Raw genomic sequence first — 26,987 nt, 5'->3', positions numbered from 1 at the left:
CATGAGCTTTGGAAAAAAAAAATTAAGCATCAAACAAATGTAAGAAACAAAAGTGTAGAGTTGAGGACAAAGACCCAGTGATCCTAGATTAATTATTTCACTTAGCAGTTATTTAAGGAGCATCTAATATGGGCCTGGTACTCCTCAAACACTACGGTTCCAGCAGTGAGCAAGTCAGCACAGTCCCTGCCTCTAGAATCTTAAAATTAGAGGTGGGGGGTGGGGGTGGGTGGGGGGGCAACAGATAATAAGCAGAGAAATAACAGCATGTGGGAAGTATTGTTTTAAAAAAATGGGAAAGGGGCAACTGGGTGGCTCAGGGGTCAAGTGTCTGCCTTTGCCTCAGGTCGTGATGCTGATCGAGTCAGGCATTGGGGCCCCCACAGGGAGCCTGCTTCTCCCTCTGCCTAGTCTCTGCCTCTCTCTGTGTCCCTCTCATGAATAAATAAAATCTTTTTTTAAAAAAATGGGAGAACAGGGATGGAGAAATGGAAGTGAACTGAGGGAGGTCAGGAAAGGCTCTCCAAGGAGGTAATACTTAGGCAGATTTGAGGCCAGGTATTGTGGTCACAGTGTGGCAGAGCCAGGGTCTTCACACCTAAAGCCGCTTCCCGCTTCCAGGAACACCAGGAGACCCAGGGATCATCAAGGCACTGGTATGCCCCCCATTTCTGGATCTTCCAATAAGTTGCCTGACCTTTATTTTAAAGACCTTGGGCCAGGCACTCTGCCCCTTTGAGGGTCCACAATTGGGTCTTACTCATAAGATGTAAAGCAGCAGGTGGGATCTGAGAAGATGTGGTGTGGATATGGCCCTTTAGGTCAGGAGATCTGAGGGTGCTAAGTCAAAGGGAAATTCCCACTTCGACCAAGATGGTAGATGGCACGGACCCTCTATCTCCACAGGGGAGGGGAGAGCAGGCCAGGCATGGAAAGGGACACGTCCCAAGTCAGACCACTTTTCAGGAGTCCTGGAAGTTTCCTTGGTCTCTTCATGTTATCAGATTTACTCATGTCCCAGAGTATGAGAAGAATAAAACTCATACCCTGAAATCACTATGGCTAAGAGCCCATAATCCTGAAAAGTGTCTCCTTTCAGATTTCTCCTGAGACTTCCTTCTGAGTACAATCAAATCACTCCAACAGGTAACGATGTGCCAAATGACTATACTGCTGTGCTTGTTAATAGCGATGCCTCAACGGACCTCACTTTATACTTTCAGAGGTCTTTGTAGTGAGATAAGGGTTGTAAAAATGATTTTTCAAGTGTGATATGCTTTTTAAATGCAAGGTTTCATTGAAACTCCAGCTCATTTCAACCTCAGGACAGCACTCTTAGAAAGCAGTTAGTGTGTCTAATCCCCACTTAGGAATGTGAAGCACGCAGAGAGGTTAAATTACCTGTTTTAGATCACACAAGTCAGAAAGGGATCTAGAACAGTCTTTCAGACTTCTAGAGATTTCTGAGAGCTCCTCTGACCTTCATGTGGACGCAAGCTTTGCCAGGGATACAAAACAAGTGAAGGTGGCCCTGAAGCATTTACAATCTGTTAGGCAAAATGAAGGCTAAGAAATATGGAACTCTTGCGGTCATCCCTTGGCACTAATTTTGGAGGCAAAGAAATTCAAGTGGGTGAAAGTTTTTCCCTTTCCAAAATAAACATGTGCCCTGCTGTGGCCCAGAAGATCTAACTGAAGGAGAATTATAGCTGTGATCATTACCCCAGTAATATCTGAATCCATATAAGGAGCTACAGGTGGCCCAGCATCACAAGACTTATGTTAATCTGAATATGGAAGACAGTTTCAAACGTGCTCAAATGAAAGCTTAGGGAAGAAGGGATCAATGTCACAGTCAGCTCGACTCCTTTCTGCCTGCCTTCACAGGTCACCGGGATTTCCCAGGGCCCAAAGCGAGCCAGAGGCTTTGATGACCACACTGCCATCAAATGTGCCTGGGTCCCCTCTCCTCATTGACCTAAGTGGGGAGAACAGTTTGCTAGGAGTTCAGCAGAGGTGACATTGAAACTTTTCAAAAGGAATTTTGACTTTGGAAAGGTAGAGTAAAAAGGAAAAAAACACAAAGGAATTGACACAGTATATTCACAGGTTCCAGACCCCAATGATGCGGTCACAGATTAGCTTAGTTAGGGCACCTGCCCCTTCCTTCCTAAGGCCTACTACCTGGAGCTGTGGTTAGGCAGATGCCAAACTCAAATGTCTAGTTCTGGCCAGATTCAAGTAAATATCACTTTCTGGCCAACAGGGTTTCTTAGGATGGTCCCAAGGCAGCTCCCTGGGGATTGCCCAAGGCCTAGACAGCCCTATGTCTGGGCTGCACTGACTGGGCTCTGCAGCTGTCACCTGTAGTCCCAGATGAAAAAGGCTCCTTCCACCTGCCTCCAGAGCCCCTTCCCTGGGTTCAGGCCCAATGTTAGCAGCCCACACAGGGTAGGTATTTAATGTGATGCCTGAGCACACCACTGAAGAGAGCTATCACGCAAGCGCAGGGAAGCAGTTTCCCAGTTCATCAACCAATTACTGATCACTGAGGGGACAGAAAAGGAGTAAGAGATGGAGATGTGCAGTTGTCACAATGAGCTTAAATCCCAAGCCTGGTGCATTCAGGAGCTACAGCCTCCCTCAAAGTACCATTGGACAGCATGCACTGAAGGGACTCTGCTGGTCCCCGGTGTAGGATCCTCTCCAGTGACTTGGGATCTCTGGCCAAGGTCCTGCTCACAAGTGTCCAACCATGACCTTGAGCACTCCTGGATATCTCTGGCAGAGAGGTTATACCTGCTGGGGGACGGGAAAGGCTCCAGCTGCCCTACCCAAGTGACTCCACAAAGACAACTTCTCTTCTTTCTCTTCTGGCAGCATCGGACCAAGAATATCAGAACTCAGGCTTTAGGGAATGCTGAATCCACATAACAGGAAAGGAGAGCATCAAGGAACAGCTCAGCTGCAGAGCCCTGCACAAGGAATGCTATGAACAGTTATTTGGTAGCGACTAAGTGGACTTGGATTTTGCTGTCTCTCCTCCTGTAAATTGTAGTGTGTTGAAGGGACTTCCCTAGAGTTCTATGGTAACCAAACTCAAAGCCCTAGAATCTGGAATGAGAAAGAGTAGGAAGGGATAGAATGACAGGTTTATCAAATTATTAAGGGGACAGAGACTTTACCATCAAAATGAAAATGCAGGATAGGGTCCTTGCATCCCTTCTCAGAGCCTGAAGGAAGCTATTTTAGAATACAGGAAGCTGTCCCCCTCCAGCTCTCATTTTGTACACTGGGAGGCATTTATTGCCCTGAAGCATGAAACAGTCCAAATAAATAAATATATATTCCAGAGTGTTTGGGGCACACTGGCAAATGACTGATTTCCTAAACAAAGGTGAGGGGCAGATTTTCAGTCTCTGAGGTCATTCTTATGGAGAACAATCAGAGCCTCCACCAGCTACTCCGCAGTGTTCACACGAGAGAGTCAGGCACCTGGGTGGCAAATGACAGAGGTGCCCCAAGCAGCTTTCCTATGTCTCCCTCATTCTAAAGAAAGGCGGGCACTGCTCCCGTGGCCCCAAGGCAGCCCAAAGATTCCATCATAATGTGACTCAGGAAGGACTATTGTACTTCCCCCATACCAGCCCAGGCCTGGTCCTCACCTCCTGTCCGTTTTAACAGTGCTCTGGAGCCAGCTCACCAGTCCTGGCATGTACAATCTGTTTATTCCTGCCTCTTCATCTGACTTAAGCTGTCCACCCCAACTGGAATGCACCATACCCGTATCCCTATTTAAGTTCTACTCAATGTTCAAGACTTAGATCTTAATGCCCTTCGGTTAAATAGCCCTCTAATCGAGGCTAACTTCCTCCCTTTCTCACTATTCGCAACACACAAGACCTCTTTACCCTTATCCACACTCACTTACATATACCAATATTCTAATATTTCAACTACCCAACAAGATAGTAATGTCTTAAAGAGGAGCCTAGGGTCTCCATCAACATAAACCATCTTGCAACGTTTGAAACAAACAATTTTAGGGATTTGTTTAACTCAAAACCCGATTATAATCCCTGAGGGCAGGGTCCATCTAATGGTTCTTTGTACCCTCACTGAATGGCATGACACCTGAATGTGGCAGGTAATCTATAAATGTTTGTACACGGACTTCACCACATGAGTGCTGGGTGATCAAGGAGAATGTGTAAGTTGATCTGAGCATAAGTTTCTGTCTGTGCCACTAATCCCCTGTACTAAGCACCCCAAATTCTGGACATAGAATTATTGAGCTTAGAAAGAATGACCAGGCAACCAAAGGTGGGCTATGTGCTGGGTGCTATGGGAAGAAAGAACAGAAAAAAATGGCTGTCCCTTGTTCCCCATGGCCCTCTACCCCAAGCACCATCCCAAAGACTAGGGACCCAGACCCTCCTAAATCCCTTTAGCTGGGAAGGGAAGAGAAGGGAAAGGGACCTGCCTCCTCCAAAGGCATCTGGGAGGGCCCTGCCCCCATGGGCTTCACCCTTTCCAGTGGACTCTTTTGTTAAACATTTGTTAAACTCAAATCTGAATAAAACAAAACTGTAAGTTTAATATGAAAAAAAAAGAAGAAGAAAAAAGGAGAAAAGATGACTGGTCCCTGCTCATGGAGGGCTTACCACCTAAATGTTTTCAGGGACAGGGATACACACACACACACACACACACACACACACACACACACTCAAAAGCAAGTTATAAAAGCATCATACAAATAATACAGACTGAAGATGACATAAATATAGGGGTTATCAATGTGCTGCTCATCAAGGAAGGCTCCCCAGGAAAGAGGATTTCTGAACTGAGAGCTGTGTACTCTCCTGCACCCAGTTTGCCTTCTGGCCTTTTACACTTTGAGACTAAACTGGAGTGCTTTGTTGTTTGGCTGGCACTTGCCTTGGTGTATTGGGCATTCCGGAAGTGAAGCATTAACATAACACTAACCTTATGTTTGCATTTTATGTAAAATCATGAATCCACAAGACCTGCCTGTGGTTCTCCCAAGTTTTTTTTTTCCTTTTTCTTTCTTTTTAAAGGCTCAAATCTACATGAATGAAAGAAAGCAGAACCCAAGAGAAAGCAAAAAGGCAATTCTAGGATTTTTAAAAATGAGGTAGGATTTTAGGGACTCAAAATATGGAAAGTATTATAGAGCACAGCAGAAAATTAGACATCCTGGCCCTTAGGCAACATGCAATCTAGTTAGGAAAGACAAGAACACGTAGAATGTCATTAGATAACAAGGAAACAGAATCAAGCAGGCTCTTTGGCAAACCTAAGGAAGAGCTACAAAGGGGTGAAGGGGAGGTGCAGGCTTGGGAAGGCTTTGCTGGGGTTGCCCTAGGAAAGGGGGGATATTTGAGGAGATGAAGAAGGGAGAGAGAGCATTCAAGATGGAAGGGGAAGGTGGAGGGAATCCAGGTGGGAAGGAATCTTGTGACCTGGGGATAAACAAGCCAAACAAGCCATTAGGGCAGAGGGAGGAGTCTACATCGAAGGAGCTCAGAAGGCTTGGGACACCTAGGTGGCTCAGTGGTTGAGCATCTGTCTTTGGCTCAGGTCATGATCCCAGGGTCCTGGGATCAAGTCTCACATGAAGCTCCCTGCTGCTCCCTCTACCTATGTCTCTGTCCTCTGTCTCTCTGTCTGTGTCTCATGAATAAATAAATTAAATCTTAAAAAAAAAAAAAAAAAAAGACTTGCCAGGTTATGGTGGATGAGGGGAGAGAGCTGGGATAGGATCCCCTACTGTCAGTGAGGGGAACTTCCAATGCCATGTAGGATGCCCTTGGGAAGGAAACTGGACCAAGGATCCATGTCTTCATCAGTCTCTGAGCAAAGCTAATCCTTAGAGATCTTTAGGAGAAACACTCAAATCCACAACAAAAAAGAAACCCTCTTCTCACCCTGAAGACTCTCTGTGCCTTGAGGACCTGACAACTCGGCCTAAAATAGGGGCCGTATCAGCACCATGCAAACCTCTTCTGAGAGCCTAGGAAGGCTATTTTAGTAGCCAGGCTGCTTCACAGTCAGTCAGATAGCAGGGAAGTGCGTGGGCAATGATTTCCATGGAGCCCCACAGGACCACACAGTGGCCTACAATTTCCTCTGACTTCTTGACTACCCCAAAGGGCCTCGCCTAGTGGGAAGGGCACATCAGCTGAGCCAGGACCTGCAGAGGGCAGGCAAGGAAGCCAAAAAGACTGTGAAGGCCTGGTTCCCATGCCCCACCCACCATTAATTCCCCTAAGTCCCTGGTATAGAATAAAAGACAGACTCCTGCTGCATAGTGATATGGTTACATTTATAGAAGCTCCCCTCTCACCAGCGAAATGTGACCTTCATACTTTTCTTATCTTAATATCTGGGTAAACATTTGTTGTGCAAGCACACAAATAAAGGTTCTAAAGGTGAAACACGGTGTGTCTGCTAACACCATGCTGCTCCAAACCCAGGCACCAGAAAGCCCTTTTGGCTTTGCGGAGGACTTCTCTCCCCCTTTACCCTGGACACCAAAATTAGCTTCATCAACCTTAGCCAGTACTGGAGTGAATACTGCCATTCTAAAATAGCATCTGAGGACTCTTGGAAACACAGGAGAGAAATACAAGGGTACAGTGGTTTAGACGCTAAAGAAAGCAAGTTTCACCAGAGTGCTCTTTAAACCAAGTGTATAGGGAATGAGCATTATCTGGATTTGCCCTGAAATCTCTATTAAGTCAATGAGAGTCTGCTCCTTGCACTGCCCGCATGGTATATTTTGTATATCCTGGTTTACTCCATTATACATGACTGTCTTCATTCAAAAAAAATATTGTAGAGATTGTGTTAATAAAAGAATGTCTACCAAACCACCGGTGCTCAAACTCAAAAATTTAACTTTTACAGAATAATTTGTAAAAACATCTTGTGTTCCATTTTCCCAGATATTCAATCATTCAGAATTCATTTTCTTAAATTTGTTTTGACCTTCCTTAGAATTGGGGTGCCTGGGTGGCTCAGTCGGTTAAGTGGCTGCCTTCGGCTCAGGTCATGACCCCAGGATCCTGGTATGGAGCCCCTGCTCAGTGAGGAGACTGCTTCTCCCTCTCCCTCTGCCACTCTCCCTTTCTCTCTGTCTCTCTCTCACTGCACACTCTCTCAAATAAATAAATAAAATATTTAATAAATAAATACATAAAGTGCCTTGGAATGGATCCTCAAACAGCCCCTCAAAGGCATAATTTTCTGTTGTTTCCATGTGGAATTCATAAACAGAGCAAAGCAACCAATTTTTTGGTGTGTGCTTAAAGCCACTCTTTCCTGCAACTGTGTATGACGTATTTTTCCAGGACAATCTTTCTCAATACTCCAAAGTGCTTCAGCAACAGGAAGTTGTAAAGGTAGGAAGGAGGCCTGTAAATATTTGCTGCAATTACTCATTAGTAATGAGAATAGTTACCACTGAAGATTGAGTCAACCCTTTTGTGCTCTGGGCTCTTTATTACCTTGTAACAGGAGCCCCAGTGGGTACTTAGGGGCCTAGCCTCACCAAGGACCTGGGTCCTGTGGTAGCTTTCACTGCAGACAGCACGATTTGCTCCTGTCCACAGCTCAATTTCCCAAGTACAAAATTAGGATAATGTTTTGCTTTCCTTCCCCATGCCCCCAGCCCAGGGGCAGTCAGGACAAATATTATACAAAGTGGTAAAAATATGAAAAACTTTTTTTTGGAAAATTTTGATATCAAGAGTAAAAATATGTGTATTTGTTGATACAACATCAAGACACAGAGAAAGAGCACTGTGTGGCTAGACACATAGCACAGGGACTTGAATAATTACCACCACAAATAACCATATACTCTAATTGATGCATTTTAAAGGATTTATAGGGGCACCTGGGAGGCTCAGTCAGTTGAGCCTCTGCTTTCAGCTCAGGTCATGATCCCTGAGCCCTGCATTGGGCTCCCTGCTCAGCAGGGAGTCAGCTTCTCCCTCTCCCTTTGCGTCTCCCCTCACTCATGCGCGCATGCTCTCTCGCTCTCTCTAAAATAAATAAATAAAATCTTTAAAGAAAACAAAGGATTTATAAAATGCTTCTGAACCATCTCACATTGAGCTCGTGTGTCTCTTATTCATAGCAAATCACTGACACCCCACAAGAGCAGGGAGCCTCAGATTGAAAAGGAGACTGAGAGAGTCAACTAAAGTTGTCACAGAATTGATTAACTTCTACGGAAAGTATAATATTGGCTGGACCCCCAGCATTTGGAGGAAGCCGACACGGGAATAAGGGCAATACGAGTATGGCGTAATGGTGCTTTTTCCCCACCCATGTGTTTTATCACTCAGCCTAATCCAATAAAATCACTTATCTGCTAAGATTCCTAGAACTAATCTCTTAGGTTTGATTTTTTTTTTTTTTAATTGGAGGGCGCCATGAAAAGAGGATGCAGGAAGTCACCAGAGGTATATGAGAGTTCTAACAATCCGATGGCTTTGTAGAATTGGGAAAGTGCCAGGTGGGTGTGTGACAGATAAATCCACTTTTTCAGTGGGTCATTCTCCTTACTGATGAACCACCCTTTCTGAAATATCTTCCCATGTGAGAATAGGAACTGTTTCCCAGAGTCATTATATTGCATAAAAGTTACTTATAACTTTAAAACTGAAGAATTTTTCCAGATTAAGGGGGAAATGTGTGCTTTCTGGGAACACGTAAAGCTGCTGATGGTTATGCCATATACATGTTTTGCTGATGTACAAGTGGCATCTGGAAACAGCCTGAGGCAGTCAAGCAAACCATAGTTCTAGAGAAACTAGGAAAACAAAAGGCCACCTAGAAGTAAATAACATTCTAACCCATTCTGCACCTGTCTGCTTGATTCCAGAGATCTCAAAGGGCCCCGTCACTCTTCTTGACTTCATACTTGCAGGCCAGTCTGTGGCTTTCAATAGCAGGATCAGACAACTGGCAACAAATAATACCCAGACTCTGCTTGGAAATCACAGATGTGGTGAGTAGCACATACCTATGCACGGCTACCACACATATGGTGATGGGCAACTGCCCAGAGGACTTGCTTCTGTCTCTCTTATGATATGTGTTGGTGCACTTATGTTTTACAGCACAGGGAAGTCAGAAAATACTCTAGGCTCACGGAGCAGAAGTCAAGGTATGATGGCTCTGAAAGCTCAAGGCTCCTTAGAGAAAGGGCTCTCTACAAATGCAACATATTATTATTGAAAAAGTTTAGCTATTCTTTATTCCCCCATCCATTCTTTCCTTCCTGTCCTTGCAAAGATCAAAAGAGCCAGAGGAAGTCTTGTGCATCTTGATTTGGAGATGGTTCTTCAGAAGCCACAGAGGAAGACTTCTAACAGGTTCTTCTGCACAATGGAGTCTGAAGGCTAAAGTAATTATTGAAGTCTTGCCACCAGTTAAGGGTGGGAGGTGGAAAGCTTTGAACTTCTTGGGGACAGCAGAGAACCACCTCCTGTCAGAGTTGAGGAAAACCCACGAAAAATAAGAATTTCCAGGACTTCCAAGTCCACCTTCAGATCTTCAATCCCTGCCTGTGCGTGAGGCACAATACAGTGATGAGTCACAGAAAAGTAATTATAATAATTATAACTACAACAGCAAAAGCAGTTATCAGTCATAGAGCACTGACCATGGTGAGGCATGGTATTAGATACTTTATAGATGGCTTAGAAAAGGTGAGGGAGAAGGGACCCCCAGTTAAGCATATGGACTCTGGAGATACTTTGCCTAATTCAAATCCCACTCCCACCTATTTGACTTTTGGCAGTTACCTTTCCATACTTCAGCTTTCCTGGCCAGTGAAATGGGGATAATGGCAGGGCTTATTTCACGGGCTGTTATGAGAACTAAAAGAGTTAATCCATGTAAAGTTCTGAGAACAGAGCCTACACAAATAAGACTAAAGTGTTCAGGCTTTATGGTTTTGTCCTACTGCATGTATGATTTCTCTTAAGGACACACGCATTCGGGGATCCCTGGGTGGCGCAGCGGTTTGGCGCCTGCCTTTGGCCCAGGGCGCGATCCTGGAGACCTGGGATCGAATCCCACATCGGGCTTCCGGTGCATGGAGCCTGCTTCTCCCTCTGCCTATGTCTCTGCCTCTCTCTCTTTCTCCCTCTGTGACTATCATAAATAAATAAAAATTAAAAAAAAATTTTTAAAAAAAGGACACACGCATTCTTAGTGCATTAAAGGGGCTTCCAAATAACTATTTGAGGACGGTGGAAAATGTGAGGACACAGTTTCATGGCGGGGTTCAGGTCATGATCTCTGGAGAAGGGGGGCAGGTTGTGGGATGGAGCCCAACATCCGGCTTGTGCTGGGCGTGGAACCTACTTACGATTCTCTCTCTGCCCCTCCTCCCCCCAAAAAAGAAAGGAAATGAATCACACCAGACCTAGCCCTGTGCTGCAGGCTCATTCCCCCTCCTTCCATTACTGAAGGCAGACATGTAGGAGGACAGAGAGGCCAGCCAGGTACAGGTAAAGCTAAGGTGCACCACAAAATCTTTACTAGGTATACACACCAAGCCCCTCCCCCATCTTCAAGATAGGGAGAGACACTGGCAGTGAAACGTGGGAACTATCTGGGACCTGAACAGAAAGATCCTGAAATGTAAGGCAGTCATCGAATCAGACATTGAAGAACAACGGCTTGCCTTTTTCGAATCAAAGAACCTTTGAAAGGCCATTGGAAGCTGGACAGACTTCCCAGGAAAAAAAAAAAAAAAAGTTTATATATGTAATATCTTGCACCCAATTTTGGGGGCTCACAGACCACCCCTGAAGCTTATGCACAAAGCCCAGGTTAAGAAGCTCTCCCTCTCTCTTCTTGGCTTTCTTGAAGTCACAGCTGTCTGCATTGTTAGCCTTAGAGGGACCACAACCTGTATCCCTATCATTCTCAGAACCCTACTGGACACCTCCTCCCATGCTTCACACCCAAAAGTTCTAAAGAACAACAGCAAACGTTCGTCTTTGGGGGCCTTTCTGTAGAGTGCACAACAGGCAATCCTCCTGAATCCCCCACCTTTCCCTTACTCTCATTACCCCCAACCCTGACCATCCCCATTTGACCCTACAGTCTCCATGCTGGTTGTCAGCATCCGCCCTTTATGATTCCAGGGAAAACTAGGGACCCGACCTCCCACCCATAGACCCACACAACACTTTTCAATAACTCTGTGTGCTTGCCTGTGTGGTTACTGCCTGAAGTGCTACTAAGAGCTTCTTATCTTTAGCTTCAAAAGATTTGATCCCAACAAGAAAGTTACATGTAAGCTGTTACCTATCTATATATTTAGGTAGGCTTCTTTATGTGTCTCCTCCTCCCCCCACCAATCAAACTACGCAATTGAAAGCACCATATCCCCTATTTCTTAGCGTCTTCTTTAGCATTTTATCCAGAGTAGATACAAGTGTTCAACACACATTTGTTGTCTTACTGATTTATATCATGGTGTGAACAGCAGAGCTGGTTTTCATCATGAAAGCTGACATCATGATACTGGGGGCTCCGTGAGCAAACATTGCTAATGTCCCAATCAGCGACGAGCTATCAGTGATGGGCAGTACTAAAAGCAAGAAGGAAGATTCATTAGGCTAAAATGAAAAGGAAAAGTCATGTTGGTATGAGACAGAACTGGGGAAAATACATAAAAATCAAGTACTACTGGACAGATTTCCTGAAAAGTAGAAAAGCCTAAATATAGAGATAATGACAGCAAGCATTTCCAAATGTATATGGCTACGATCCGTGGCACCGAGAATTATCTAATTGATTCCTTCTCTCTGTAAATATTTTATACAATAAATTTCTAGAAAGTTGAGGATCACCCTACACACACATATGCACACGCCCGCGCATACACACACAGACGGGCTGATTTACATCCTAAGTGAAGTAAATAGCTTTAGTCTCACAGTTTTCACTCCTAGAGAAAATGCCAACTCATTCAGTACAGGAATCAGTCTAGTAGCTGCTTGCATGTCTCTGGCTGACAGGGGGTTCCCTACTTCACAAAGCAATCTACTCTCCTGTAGAACAGTCGTTGCATTGGTTTTGTTTAATGAGGTCCACATATAAGTAGACTTTTTTTCTAAGTGAAATAAAGGGAGAGCCCTAAAACAAATGAATTCGTACTACCCAGAGTTTATGGACAATGGAACCAGCGTCAACTCTGCTTCCTATTTTGCAAAGAGCAAACAGAACCACTCCTGCTGCAGCTTGAAGTCTTTTATAATTATCTAGAAGAGCAAATCTCCTTTCTGCAAGGTTCAGTGATTTGGCGGGGGTGGGGGAGAGGGCACTGTAATCCTTTGGAAATCATTCTCACTGTTTAGAGGCATTTCAGGGCTGGGGATACTATTTTGTCAACAATTGGAAAATACATAATTAATTGAAAGTAAGGAACGAGGGTTCTGATTCTTACTAGTACTAAGTTTCCTTGTGACTGGAAAAGCCACTGAACCTCTCTGGGCCTCAAACTAGATGTTTTCCATCACCCCTTATAAAATGATTGTTAAACTCCCCATTAGCAATGCTGAAAAAAACCTGAGATCACAGCATTCTTTTTGAACTTCCTGAAAGCTATATGAATTAAATAGTAAGTGCCTGAACCCAGAATGTGTTAAACCAACCCCTTACCATCCCTGCAATCTGGTGATTTCTGGTAATGCAGTGGACAGAGATATCAAATGATGAAGGAATATTTATAGAAAATATACTTAAATTGAAAAAAACTGTGTAGCAATAGTTTTCCCATCAGAATTGGGAAAAGATGGGCTTTGATTTTATTTTAGCAGAGGAATAACTAAGTCCAGCTGGCAGGGGGAGGAAGAGGAAGAGGTAGTTTGAAAACTTCTGGTCCAGATGTCTCTAACTCTCCTTCTATCGCTGGCCCTGAATTAAGTGATCTAAGCACTCCAGAAAGGTGCTCTGAGCTGGGTCTGGCTTTGGAGTGGACCTTGCTCCCAGATTATCCAAAGATCTCATTTACGTTTACCTGAACCACTCTCCAATCCCTACACACATAAGAATTTCCAAACTCTCCTCTCTACCAAGGAAAGGACTCAGAAATAGTTTTATCAGGAAGTGAGGCACTTTCTGGCTTTTTAAAAAGTAGACTCCATGCCCAGCATGGACCCCAGTGGCCTGCTGAGCCTGAGCTTGAACTGGGGACCCTGAGATCAAGACCTGAGCTGAATGAGCTGAAACCAAGAGTCAGACGCTTAACAGAGCCATCCAAGTGCCCCAAACACTTTCTCACTCTTCTCACAATCAGGAACCCTAATAATGAGATCATCATATCCTCCTGACAGATTGACACAGAAAGTAAGTGTGTGCAGTACTCTTAGCAAGCTTCCATTTCTGACCTTCTCTGAGGTCAATGAGAATGCCCAACGAATGTACCATCAAATGCACTTTGATACCCAGCATGGAGGCCAGCCAGCCAGCCAGCCAGCCAACATTTAGAAAGCAAACGCTTTATTATTAAACATTAACATATCCATCAAGGCATGAACGTTTAGGAACAAAATAATCCTGCCCACTTCTTGAAGGCTGTTGTTAGAAAGAACATTGCAAATGTTCTGTGCCTCTCGAATTTTGGGAAAGAAATGGCTCTGCTGAACCAGAATGACAAATCTTAAGAACGGATGTGCAGAATCCTCCTGAGAGCCCCTGGAGCAGGCATCACACTGCACTTGGGAGGCACTTCTGGAAAGCTCAGAACAGACACTCAGATGACACACTAACTTTGAATGTATTGGTTCACGTGCTTTAATTACACATTGGTCCTGCAAGGAGCCTGCAGCCAACAAACAGCCAGATGGAAAAGTAAATATATTTCAAAAACAATTAGCCCAACAGGAATTGGACAACCCTTCATGGGACTCTGGAAGGCGAGGGGCCGGCTGTTTGTCCTGCCAGTCTACAACAGAAAAATCACAAGTCGCAGAGGACAGACACACCAGCTCGGAATTGGGAGGCAGCCAGGCCTTCAAGGGGGGTGGCTCACCGGGCATCCCCACCGCGGTTCTTAAACCTGGCTCTCTCCAGAGTAGTTCGGAGTCTGATTACCCCATTTCTTGCCTTCTCCTTCCTATTTCCAGCTCCCTCCATCTCCAGCGAAGGAGGCATTACAGCAGGTTCTAGGACTTTTCCCTGTTCCCAAGTTTCCTGCCACGATTAATATACTTAACACAGGAACCCGGCGCAGAGCCGCGAGGAGAAGCCAACACTTCACACAACTGTCAAGATTACCATCAGACCCCACCTCCGCGATTGCGACAGTCCCCGATAGGCATCGCAGTGTAAAATGTACCCCAAGTTCCCTCGCCAGCTCCGGGGGCCCCGCAGCGCGCTCAGAAGAGCTGACTATGGTTTTGTTTTCTGGTCGCTCGGTCATTATTATTGGCATTCTGATGCAGGCTGTGTTGGTTTTACAGCATGTGTTGGGATCTGAAGGTCTCTTCCTGGCTTTGCCGCCCTCAAAAGCCACGGGCCCCCAGGGGAGCTGCGAGGCCCCGGGGACCCACGCTCCCTCGCGCGTCTCGGGCCGGTGGAGTGGGGTGCGGGCGCCACAGCGACGCGGGAGGGGGAGCTGCGGCCGGGAAGGGGGACCCGGGTCCCCCAGAGACCGGGGAGTCCGGGCCCCAGAGCCCCGCCGGAACGCGTGCGATTCGCTGCGGTGGATGCGCCCGGAGGTGGGAACCGCCGCTTTCGACCAGAAGATACCCGGTTTGTGGCGCAGGTCCCGCAGTGGCAGTCAGGACAAGAGCACATCCACCCAGGCACTGAGCTCTCCGGGACAGTCACCCCGTCCCTCCGCGGCGCGGCCCCCCATCCCCGCGCCGCCGCCCCGCAGCCCCGCAGCCCCGCAGTGGATCCGCCGCGGCGCGGGCCGCATGTTCGAGTCCATTCCCCTCCAAACCCAGGCCCGCCGAGCAGCCGCGGAAGAGGGGGCGGGGGGAGGCTGAAAGCGCCCCCCGCCCCCGGGCAGCCCCCGCGCAGGCTGGGACCAGGGGGTCAGGCCGCCAGCCTCGCACCATCCGCGCGGCGAGGCCGAACCCCAGCCTGCGCCCTCGCGCGCGGGGAGAGGCCGGGCGGGGAGCGGCCGGGAGGGGGCGGGAAGACAGTGAGAGTTGGCCAGAGTTGCCTCTCACCCAGTGCCGAGAGGCTCATTGGGCCGGACGGGCAGATCGTGGCTGCCCTTCCCTGTCCTCTTGAGACAGACACCGGGGCTCGCCGGGGACACGCGGTGTCGCCATCCCCCCCCCCCCCCCGCACACCGGCGCATCTGCCCCCGCGAGGCACCCCGGCCCACCACACACTCTCCTCCCAAGTCAAGGTGCAGCATCAGGAAGGGGGGTTCTCCAAGCTTCAATGGGATCTGCAAACCCGGAGCGGGGCCCTGCGCCGCGTCCCGGCCCCTCCGCGGAGGCGCGTCCCAGCGCCGCGCTCCGCCTCCGGCCCCGGGGCCAGCTTGGGGCGCAGTGTGAGCGCAGCAGCTGATTTGGAAGGACCCGGGGGGCCCCAAGGAAAAGAGACTACCGGATGGTGCCGCACATCGAGAGACCCGAGGAAGCCGAAAGTTGACCTCGGTGAAGTCAACCCAGGAACCTTTCAACACGCTGGCCACAGGAGTTCGGGGCGCGGGGCTGGAGCTTCTGGGATCCTCCGGGAAGATCCCCCGCGCCACAGCCCCTCCGACCTCCAGGGCCACCTCCCCGGGCCTCCTGGCCCCATCGCGCGCGCAGATTCGCAATCTCTTCGGCCGCACAACCCTCCACGGCGAAGCCGAAGCCGAAGCGCCGCGTCCGCGACCGGGCACCTGCTCTCCCCCCGAAAGCCCTCCAAACCGATCCTCCGACCTCAAACTCCTCCCCGACCCCTCTCCCAGCCTCTCCCGGGCGCGCCGACCCCGCGCGGCGTGGCCGTCCCCCCCAGCCCAGCTCCCCGGCCGGCTCAGCCGCCCGCTTACCTTTTCTTCTCCTTGTCAGCTGTCATTGTCGCCGTGGCGCTCCGAGACGCCGGACACCTGAGCTCCCCGGCCGGTGGGGATTGCAGTCGCCGCCTTCACTGTGGCCCTCGCCTACTCCTTGCGGCCCGGGCCAGCGTTAAAGGTCCTGGGTGCTCGCGGGTCCCGAGCGCCCCGCACCGTCGGGTGGAAGTTTGCGGGCTGCTGGCTGGGTGCGGGGAGGAGGGTGGAGAAAGGTGCCGGGGAGGAACCTGCGCGGGGAGGCGGGGTCGGGGCAAGGAGTGGGAGGAGGCTGTCAGACCCAAAAGGAGGGCAGCGAGAGCGGGACCTTAGTTCCTTTTTTTCCCAAGAAGAGGGGTCACTTTTCTGGGTTTTCCAAAAAAAAAAAAAAAAAAAAAGAAGAAGAAGAAGAAAGAAGAAGAAGAAGTGGCTGCAAAGACCTGAGTTGAAAGAGCGCAAGGCCGGGCGGGCGCGACCGCGGAGATGACCATACAGTCTCAGGACACTGCCGAGGATTGTACAGCCGCCTCTGGCTAGCGATGCGTCGGGCGCAGGGGCTGTGCCGCGGGCCGCTCTCGAATGTCCGGCCCCCGCGGCCGCCAGCCCACTTTAAAAACTCCTGTGGCCGGGCGGGGGAGGGCGCGGGGGGCGCGGGCGCAGGGGGCGGGCCGGGCGTGCGCCCGCAGGCCCCGCCCCCGCCCCGCCCCGCCCCCGCGCCCCCCGCGCCCCCCCGCGCCCCGCCGCGCGCCCGGGCAGCCCACTGCGTCCCGGCCAATCGGGAGGCGCGGCCGCAGCCTCTGCCCTGACCCCGGCCCGCCCCCTGCCCCCGCGCTCCGCTCCGCGGCGGCCCGCCCGCCCCGCCTCCCCGCCCCGAGGTTCCACAAGTTGTTTATGAGGTCGGCGGGGTGGCGGGGGGCAAGGTGGGGCTCCCCCCGGGGCGGGGGCGGGGGCGGGCGCGGCCGCGAGAAGTCGGCCTCCCGGGGCGCCGCGGGCCAGCGCGGGTGCCCCTGTGCACCGATGCCCTTGCGCCGCCGCCGCCGCACCTTCGGGACGCGCGCAGGACCGCGAGCTCCGAGTCCCGCTCGGCCACGCCTCGCAGGGTGGCCCCGCAGAGCCGCTCCCGCGCCCCGGGCTCCGCGGCCTGCCCCGGGGCTAATTCCGAGGGCCCAGCGGCCGCGCTCCCAGCCTCGGCGATGCGCTTTTCCCCCAGCAGAATGCAGCTGGCTTTGCCGCGTGATAGAAGAGGCAGGGAGCCCCATCACCTGCTCCGGGGCACCCTGGAGGAAACAGTGCTGTGCGATAGAGCTGGGGCTTCTCCCGCCTCCCCTGCCTCAACCCGCACAGCTGCTTGCTTGCGGAGTTGCGTTGGACTGTGTGGCTTTGGTGAGGATGCGGGAGAGGAGGGCCCTCGCTTCAAGCTGTCTGGCCTGCTGCGTGCGCCCTGCTCCCAACCCCTGGCCACACCACCACCGTGCGGGCCTGGGCCGATTCAGAATTGGACAAGTGATTCGGACTTCCTCGTGTGATTTTGGGATAAGCATTGACAGCGTGTTCTCAAATCACAGTATCTCAGACCTGCCCTATGGATCAACAAGGTTTTATGGAAGCGCTAGGGTCATAAAGTCTGCAGGTGTTGAGTGTGGAGAGATCAGAGATCTAAGGGGCAGGCCGTTAGAGCTCAGGGATTTTCCAGAGGCGCTTATATAGGCTGCCTTCAACCCATGCTGGCCGGGGACCTCCGTTGCATGGGCCTCTGCCGGGACCCAATCCAGCTGCTCTACCAAGAATCCCACCCCATCCCCCTACCTACATTATGTTGATCAAGGTCTCAGGATGGGACAGGGGAGGCCTGGTCTTAGAAGCTTTGAGAAGAACCCGCACAGGTGTGAGTAGAAGAGAAAAGCAAGGGCCACCGAACCGTTAGCTCTGGCACTGACAACCTTGCTGTACGTTTTCCCCATAAACCTTGTCATGTTATATATTAAATAATCCACATAATAAACTCCAGGAGTTTATGCAAAGTGAGAAGAACCCGTCATGAAAGGACAAAATACTTTATGATTCCACTCTTATAAGTATCTGAAGTCGTGAAATTCATAGAAAACAAAGTACAAAGGTGTTTTTTCAGAGGGAATGAGATGGGAATTAGTGCTTAATGGTTATACAGTTTTGCTTCTACAAGACACAGACACTCCAGAATCTATTATACAAAATGCAAATATATTTAACTCTACTGAACTATACACTTTAAAATGGTTAGGGTGGTGAATTTAATGCTAGCTTTTTTTTTTTTTTTTACCACAATACAAAAATAATTAGCAAGAAAACAATAATCATAAGTGGACCTTTTCTTGGGTATAGGTTTGTGTTATCACCAAAATGCAAAGTAAACCTATTTTCCCCTTGCACCTGGAGAGGTGGGGCTAATTTTCATAGGCCTTTGGAAGGCCTTGGAAAGCAGAATAGGGAGAGGAGAAAACCTGCCAAGAACTGGGGAACCAGCCACGTTTTCTCATTTTCCTAGAGCCATGAGCACTGTGTACACAGACTTTGAAATCAAACATCACGCCTGAGAGTCAAGGGATTCAAACAAAGATTGCGAATCTCTCCAGGGACCCATTTCTTGAAGCTGGTGGGTTTCAGAAATGGAGCGATTTCATATTGGGCTTCTCCAGCCACCCAGTCCTAGTGGACACGTTTATTTATCTTAATAAAGAGATTGGTAAGACACAGTGCTCCCTTAATCAACAATAAGCTTACTTATCTCACTTGGTGCTGGAGTGCAAGAAGCAGCAGGTGCTTTGGTAGCTTCCAGGTGCTCAAGATGGTTCACTGCCAGAGGAAGGAGAGAATTTTTGAGTCCTGGACTATGCTTGCGAGTCACAAAGCAACACCTCCAACCTACGCAGAATGTGTCAGTGGTGCTGAGCTTATGAAATTAGATGTTTTGATATATTTAAAAAAATACTCAAGAATACATCTACCATGTTAATATTGTTCCTTCCCCATGGTTAGCCTGTCCATCTTTCTAATTGGGATTTTGCCCTCTAAGTGAAAGGTCCACAAGCTCTGATAAACAACTAACTGGATGGATATTTTTGAAATCCCAGTGAGTAACTTTGAAGAGTCTGGGATTTTTGGCAGTGTCAGAGAGATTCACCAAAAGCCCTATATAGAAGAATTGGACCCAGCCTTGCTTAGAGCAGAGCTGAGCAGCCCAATGACCTCTTAAGATTTCCTCCAGAGTTCAGTTCAACAGCCTTTGCAGGAAGCAGCTGAGAGTATGAACTCAACACAGGCTTGTGGCTAGAGTGTGTCCCATTTTATTTTTTAATGCCCACAGAGCACTAAAGGAGAAAAGTTTTAACAAATGATGGTGGAAAGAGATGGATTCCAGGATTTAGAGGAGCATCTCTAGAGACAACGATCTTGTGGCCACAGAGGGCAGCAGAGGGCATCACTAAGCAAAACTTCCATGCTGCTGAAAATGGGAGCAACTGCCCATCTCCCAGCAAATCTCCCTACCTGTCCCCCAACTCCAGACTGGGCAGCATGGCAACAAAATCTGTGACCCTACGATAGCACTCACTTGTTGTAATGCAGGACGAGACTGGGTCTCTAGCTTCCTCTCTCCTCTGTAGAGCATACCCTTGGGAGGGTGGAACAGACAGAGACAAGGAGTTAACCTTACAGACTTGGTGGAGAGCAGGCACCTGGGATGCGGTGGGCAGACGGAAGACAGAGGGCTCCTGTTAAAGTAACTACGAGCCAGGATATGGTTGGAAATTAGACTGGGATGGGTGGGATCTAACAGGAGAAGAGATCTTGAAAGGGTGAGCTATTTCTTTTAGTATTTTCAATATATTGTCGCATCGGGGCTGGATCCATTCACTCTCAGAGTGGTACTAGCCCTGGCCTTGACATATGTGTCATCTCATGTAATACCATCTGGCCCTAGTCCCACCATTTATTTAGTTGGAAGAGAAGTCGCCCCTTCCCTCATAATTTGCCCCGTTAGTCCTCCAAACAAAACCAGCTCTTGAATTGTGATTTATGAGTCTTTCCTCATACTATCAATGAACTCCATGACCAGAAAACCATACCTCCTGTGTTTGGCTTCAGCCCAAAGCCTGAACATATGCCGTATCTATGGTTAAACATGACCTTTGACCCTACAAATCCAGAGTTTGTCATTTTCAAGAAAGAATTCTGTGATTCTGGGGCACCTGGGTGGCTCAGTGGTTGAGCTCTGCCTTTGGTTCAGGTCATGATCCCCAGGGCCTGAGAACAAGTCCCGCCCACATCAGGCTGCCCTGCAGGGAGCCTGCTTCTTTCTCTGCCTATGACTCTGCCTCTCTCTGTGTGTCTCTCATGAATAAATAAATAATCTTTAAAAAAAAAAAAAAGGAATTCTGTGATTCTTATTGAGGAAAGGGTTGAACTTTTTTTTCCTATTTGGATTCTTAGTGCTAAGAAGAAGGATCCAGTTTTAAAGGATCACAGTTTCCCCTCCCCCACTCCCACATCTGGATGATCAGTGACTTAGACTAATGTTTTTGCCCATGAAAGGTCTTCTGTGTTTATCATTTTGTCATTCAACAAATAGTGGAGGAGTCATTGGTCCATGGCCACTGTGTTATGCCGGTTCAGGGAAAATGAAAGGAATCAATCGGGAGGGGGAGAGAGTCAGTGGTTCCCTTAAGCCAATCCAGTTGTGCATTCACTGGATTTCTCAGATTTTAAGATATACATTTACTGACTTTCTAAGGCTTTTGAAATCAGTGAGCATCAATACGTAATGATTCCTTTCTTCCTCTCCCAAACTACTTTTAAATTAATCATTGTCATTTACATATTCTTAAAACTTTTTAGATAAAAAAAATTGAGAGCAAAATCCTATGCTTTAAACAATAGGTGTTGTAAGGATTGGTGGTGGGTGGGGGGAGGGTGGAGAGAGTGAATAAGAAAGAAGATAAAGCTAGAGTCCTAGCCATCTTCACTCCTAGGAGTCAGAGATGCCTCGCCCAGACTGGCCCGTCTGCTGGGCTGGTGGGTGCGATCTCTGTGGGAGGAATGGCCTATAGGCAGGATGTGCCAGCCCCGCCTTAGAGTAGAAAGGGCACAAGCAGAAATGAAGGTGCTACGGACAATAAAAACGATGACTTTGGGCCTCAAGCAGCACTGCTTTGAAATCTGGTAACTAAGAATGACACAGAGTGGGGGTCAGAGACGCCCTCCCCACTCCTATAGTGTGGCTTTGGTCTATGATAGAGTGTTAAAATGGGACTTTCTCTAGCTCAGTTTCAAAATACAGAAGTACACACCTAGAAAAAGAGCTTTTGAAAACGGTTTTGCATACTAGTCATTGTCCACCTCAAGGGAGTGCATGGACTGGTATAGACAAAGACTGGAAGTTGGATGTCTAGGGTGGAGTTGTCAACATCACAGAATTTCCCCTCCCCACACCGTGGACAAAGGTCTGCCTTTCAACCATCTTCAGGTCCACTGACTGTGGTCCCAGGGATCACATGAGGGCCTGATTCTCGTCCTCTGCAGCTTTAGGGACACAGGAGACTGCCCCCCAGGTGAGAGGCTAGCTAAAGTGGCTGTTGGAGACTTATTCCCTCTCACCTAGTCATGGCAGTGGTGTATTTTACAGGTTGGATTCCCCAGGAAGCCAACAGGAGGAGGAGATTAGCAGGCAGCAGGCTTTTGAGGGAGTGCTCTTGGGATCAGCACCTGTGGGAGGGAAGAGACAGAAGTAGGATTGGGCGGAGGGCAAAGTGGAGCCTCAGCAAAGGTCTCATCTTACCCCTCAGGGTGTCTGAAACTGGAATGGCTCTTTAGAGTTGTCCTAAAGTAGGGTAAAGGGGCCAGGCCTTTCTACCTCTGCACTGATCCGTCAAGGGCTGTGGCCTTGGGCGCCAGGACCTGGGGAGGGAGAGGTGGGGGGCGGGTGGTGGGAAGGCCTCCATTCCTTAAGGTGGATCTGGGCAATGATTAGAAGGTCTAACACAGAGCATGATGTTTACAGACCAGATATAGAATCCACAGGAGGAATACCCACTGAGGATTTTTAAGAGGATCCTGCCACATGCACCTCTATAAGGAGATCTTGACAGAAAGGAATGGAGGTACCACTGGAGGCACCTCTGGAGGCAGAAGCTGAGGAAGAGTGCAAGTGACCTGCCAGAGGAGGGCCCTTCTGGAGCCATGGGGGGTTGCAGTTGGAGGAGACTGTCAGGGGAATATCCAAGGAATCCACAAAGATACCAAAGAGGCAAAGAGCTACCATGGCCAGAGAAAACCAAAGAGAAATTGGTTTTCCAATGAGAGTAAAAAGAAGAAGGAGAAGAAGAAGAAGAGAAGGAGAAGAAAGAGGAAGAAGGAGGAGGAGGGGGAGGAGAAGGAGGAGGGGGAGGAGAAGGAGGAGGAGGAGGAAAAGAAGAAGGAGGAGGAGAAGGAGAAGAAGGAGAGGAGGGGGAGGGGGAAAGAGAGGGGGGAGGAGGAAGAACGGGAAGATGACCATTCCTATCCTATTTTTCCCCCTTGCCTAGTCTAGAGGGGCCACTGTAGCTCAGTAGAGGGGTTAGGCATCGAGGTGCTAGGTAGGGAAATATCTTAGCTCCTCAGTTCCTAACAGGGCATCTGGCATAAAAGGGGCATTCAGAAAAAAAAAAAAAATAAATAAATTTAAAAAAGGGGCATTCAGTAAATGCTGACCAAATGAATACACAAATGTACGAGTGAATGAACAAATGAATATATCACTCAAGACCCTAGGGTGCAAGCAACAGATAGCATTTTCCCTCCTGTTGGCTCCGGCTTCTAGGTTGAAGGAAGTCTGGGTCAGGGAGAGCAGAGCTTTAAGCCGACGTGAAGCTTAGAATTTTCATTACCTACCAGATTCAGATGTTTATTTAGTATGAGCAAAAGAATTCCTTTTTCTTTTTTTTAAAGATTTTATTTATTCATGAGAGACACAGAGAGAGAGAGAGAGAGACAAAAGTAGGCTCCATGCAGGGAGCCCGATGCGGACCGATCCTGGGACTCCAGGATCACGCCCTGGGTCAAAGGCAGGGGGTAAACCGCTGAGCCACCCAAGGATCCCAGCAAAGGAATTTCTATTTTTACTACTAACAGAGTGACTTTCTTCTTTTTTTTTTTTCTAAAGATTTTATTTATTTATTCATGATAGTCACAGAGAGAGAGAGAGAGAGAGAGAGGCAGAAACACAGGCAGAGGGAGAAGCAGGCTCCATGCAGGGAGCCCGACATGGGATTCGATCCCGGGTCTCCAGGATCGCGCCCTGGGCCAAAGGCAGGTGCCAAACCGCTGTGCCACCCAGGGATCCCCCAGAGTGACTTTCAAAGTCTTGGGACCTCACTGAGATTTGATTCGAAGTGGGAACTAAATAATCCATCAATTTGATGGACAACTTAAAATTTTAATCGGAGAAAATAATAATATTGCCTTCTGATTGTAGCATACAAATCCAATTTGTTGGACATAACTCTTTCAGGGATCTTGAGGCCCCTTTCAGGGCTGTGCATGTGGATGATGTCGGAAGCCACAGTGCTGGTGACTTGCTGGAAGGACCTCAAGAGGTGGCCAGAAAAAAAATTGGGCCCAAGAGGTAGTGGCAAATGTACTGACCTAATTTTGGAGAGGGCCTTAACTATGGAAATCACAGGAAGTGCTGTAGAAGGTGAGGGGAAGGAAATGGCAGCTTACAGACAGAACTCGTGAAACATGCTCCAGGGACTCCTGGAAATAAGTAATGGTGAGACTGAGGAGCAAGTAGGAGGGACATCCTGCAGTTAAGAGTCAGCCAAGTGGGGCAAATAGAGGCAAGAGTTAGCCAAATGCACAATGTATTTACATCTTGCACCTACATTGTCTTAATTTATTTTGTGGCAATGGACATTTTCTTTTTCCTTAGCTGCTTAGCATCCAAACCTCAGCACCTTTCTATGTTGGGGGAGTTCCTCACTCACCTTATGAAGAAAGCCTGCCTTTCACGAAAGAGAGTAAAAATGCCAGATAATCTCAGCTTCCCTAGAACCCTTGGTGGACACGGGACCTAGATTCTTTGAATCAGACACATCCACCCAGACTTTGAATCTCGTTGAATCTGGGGGCAGCAGGCACCTTGCAGAGTGGCTGCCACCTTGCTGACAGCATCTTGGTGCCAAGCAGTTCTGGCATCAGCATCCAGAGTCGTGAGTTGGTGGGTTGGCCATGTGAATTAGTCACCGGCAGCAGGGTTCCAGTTTGGGGCTTTATTTCTGGTTGCCTCAACTCTGAGCCTGGCTCTCCAGTCCACCGCTCCTCCACCCCCTGCCAGAGATTTTCTGAGATGACCAGCACCTTTTAAATAAATCATTCTTTTCAATTTGCTAGAGATAATTTATGTTACTTGCAGCTAAGAATCTTGGCTGATATATTCATTCATTCATTCATTCATTCACTTACTCATTTGTATGCAGAATTTACTCGATCAGCATCCGGTGAATGGTCACTATAGGCCAGGCACCCTGCAAGGCATTGGTGATACCAAGATCAATGAGACATGTGCCATTCCTCAAAGAACTTACAGTCAGGTAAGAGGTCCCTGACAACTAATTTTCTTTTTTTTTTTTTTTTTAAGATAGATTTATTTATTTATTTATTTATTTATTTATTTATTTATTTATTTATTATAGACATAGAGAGAGAGAGAGAGGCAGAGACACAGGAGGAGGGAGAAGCAGGCTCCATGCAGGGAGCCTGACGTGGGACTTGATCCCGGGTCTCCAGGATCGCGCCCTGGGCCAAAGGCAGGCGCCAGACTGCTTAGCCACCCAGAGATCCCCCTACAACTAATTTTCTATCTCTGGCCCTCAGTTTCTTTTCTTTAAAGTGAGAGGGGTAGATCTTTAAAGCCTTTAGGCTCTGATGTTTGAATTGGCTATGCATCATTGAATTAAGTGATGGTGTTTGCCTCAGAAGCCTTAGCTGGCAGACATGTGAGGCCAGCTGTGCTACTTAGGTCAGGGCATAAACTGTGTCTTTAGGGCTTCCATTTCCTACATGGAAAATTAATCACTCTAGGCATCTTATCTAGTCAGGGGCCTGACTAAAGTTTGACTCACAGGAGCTGGTTATCAGCATCTTCTCACCTCACCTTCTCTTGATCTCATTTAAAACAGTTCTCCTGCCAGCCTGAAACCATCCCTGTGGCAGACCATGGAGCACCCAGCGACATCTACGAGGGAGCTTAGCCACTGAGAAAAGTTCATGGTGTTGTCTGGCCCACTCTCCAGGTTTAAATCTCAGATTGAAGCTAATAGAAGCACAAAAGAAAGTGGGAGGAGAAAGCCTCACAACCCCAGAAATGGCTTCCCCAGCAACTCATCATCATGCCTCCCCAGAAAAGCACCTATAGATTCAAGAAATGGTCAGAGAAAGCAAGACACAATTGAGACTTTGGATCTATGTTAATTGAGAGGGATGCTCACATAACATTGGGGCATCTAGATACTGGAGGAGTTGGTTTTGAAACTTATTAATATATGAAGAATGAGGGGAAAGGTGTCCCTTTACAATTTCCATGGCTATGTGAAGGTTTTTCCTGTCTGCATCATTCTGGGACTGCAGCTGGGTCCTTCTGTAGCACGGATATTAGAGGGGAGAGCGTCAGGGGCACACACTAACACGGCCCCAAATGCAGCTGTGGATTCACACACATACAGGCACATGTACCTCCACAGGTGCCAAGCCCGGAAATAAGTTCCCCACACACCCCATTTAAAATGTTTCATCTGCTCTGAGTGCATAACTCTGTCTTTGCCCTTTGAAGAAAACCAGGGATGCAATGCTGAGAATGTGCCTGTAAATACTTAAGATTTTAAACTCTGAGGCTTTTCTCTTGGTCTGTCTCAGAGGATTGCAGACTCTGGTGTCTTGATGCTGTCTTGATGATGTTACACACTCAGCTGTGACCAGTGTGCTCAATGACCTGCCCCGGGGTGGAAGCAGAGGCACAGACATTTCAAAGCCTTTAGACACTGGGTCTTGGCATGCTTTACCTTAATCGCTAATTTTACATTATAGCATATTAACCCTTCTATTATTCTATTTGAGGCTAAATTAAAGTGGACCTTGATCAGACGATTATTGAGAGATGCCTTGTCACATAAAAACATGCCAGTGGTAAAGCTCTAAGTAGATAACGCCAACGCAGGGAGCCCAGAGTTCACTGTATGTGAAAGTGAAGCTTATATGCCCAAGGTTCATAAGTAAGGCCGTACTTAGAAGATTACTGGAAAGAGTCATAGACAATTACACAGTAACTTTACCTGCTAAGACTAAAAAGACAAAGGGGACCAGGGTGGCTCAGTCGGTTAAGTGTCTGTCTTTGGCTCCAATCATGATCTCAGGGTCCTGGGATGGAATCCTGTGTCAGGCTCCCTGCTCAGCAAGGAGTCTGCTTCTCCCTCACCCTCTGTCCTTCACTCACTCTCTCTCTCCCAAATGAATAAGTGAAAAACCTTTAAAAAATAAAAAAAGAATAGAAAGCATATGTTAAAAGTAATAAACAACACTTTTTAAAAAGGCACCTTTCAAATTCCCTCTCCAAATCTCATTGTACTTGAGGCCTCATCCCCTTTGTGTGTATTCCGGTCTTTGTTTAATTTATTAGTTTTATTCATTCATCCTTCCCTTCTTGAGTATTTATCAAGTGTCCAGCTCTTAGTCGTCAATGTGGTAGAAATTCAGCTTAGAGAGATGAAAAAGACAAAGTCCTACCCTCTAAACTCACAGTTGCAAACAGACAAAATACTGCAGGTAAGAAGTTAAAAACCCTGTTTTTCTGGGAGTTCAGAATCAAGATTGACTCTGTCTGCCTGGTTGGAGGGGGAGGGATGTTAGGGGAAAGTCTGTAGAAAAGGTG

The 26,987-nt window shown here is 48.1% G+C and overlaps 1 protein-coding gene and 1 long non-coding RNA gene across 2 annotated transcripts in view; both read right to left on the bottom strand.

The window, feature by feature from the left end:
- The window catches only part of EPAS1 (endothelial PAS domain protein 1), an 85,655-nt gene extending 69,009 nt beyond the window's left edge, over window positions 1-16,646 (bottom strand). The window contains exons 1-2 of the mRNA XM_049115864.1: window positions 16,492-16,646; window positions 16,055-16,302 (exon numbers count right to left, since the gene is read on the bottom strand). Coding sequence (XP_048971821.1) covers window positions 16,055-16,080 — 26 coding nt within the window. The 5' untranslated portion in view covers window positions 16,081-16,302; window positions 16,492-16,646. The remainder of the gene's footprint in view (window positions 1-16,054; window positions 16,303-16,491) is intronic.
- Window positions 9,264-13,444, bottom strand: LOC125756000 (uncharacterized). The gene is made up of 2 exons (XR_007413775.1): window positions 11,516-13,444; window positions 9,264-9,602 (listed from the first exon to the last, which is right to left on the bottom strand). It is a non-coding gene; the product is annotated as an uncharacterized LOC125756000 (long non-coding RNA).
- Window positions 16,647-26,987: the final 10,341 nt, after the last annotated feature.

Source organism: Canis lupus, chromosome 10 (genome assembly GCF_003254725.2).
Source record: "Canis lupus dingo isolate Sandy chromosome 10, ASM325472v2, whole genome shotgun sequence".
Lineage (NCBI taxonomy): Eukaryota > Metazoa > Chordata > Mammalia > Carnivora > Canidae > Canis > Canis lupus.
The sequence above is the reverse complement of the archived record's forward strand: the minus strand, read 5'-3'. Positions and strand labels throughout refer to the sequence as shown.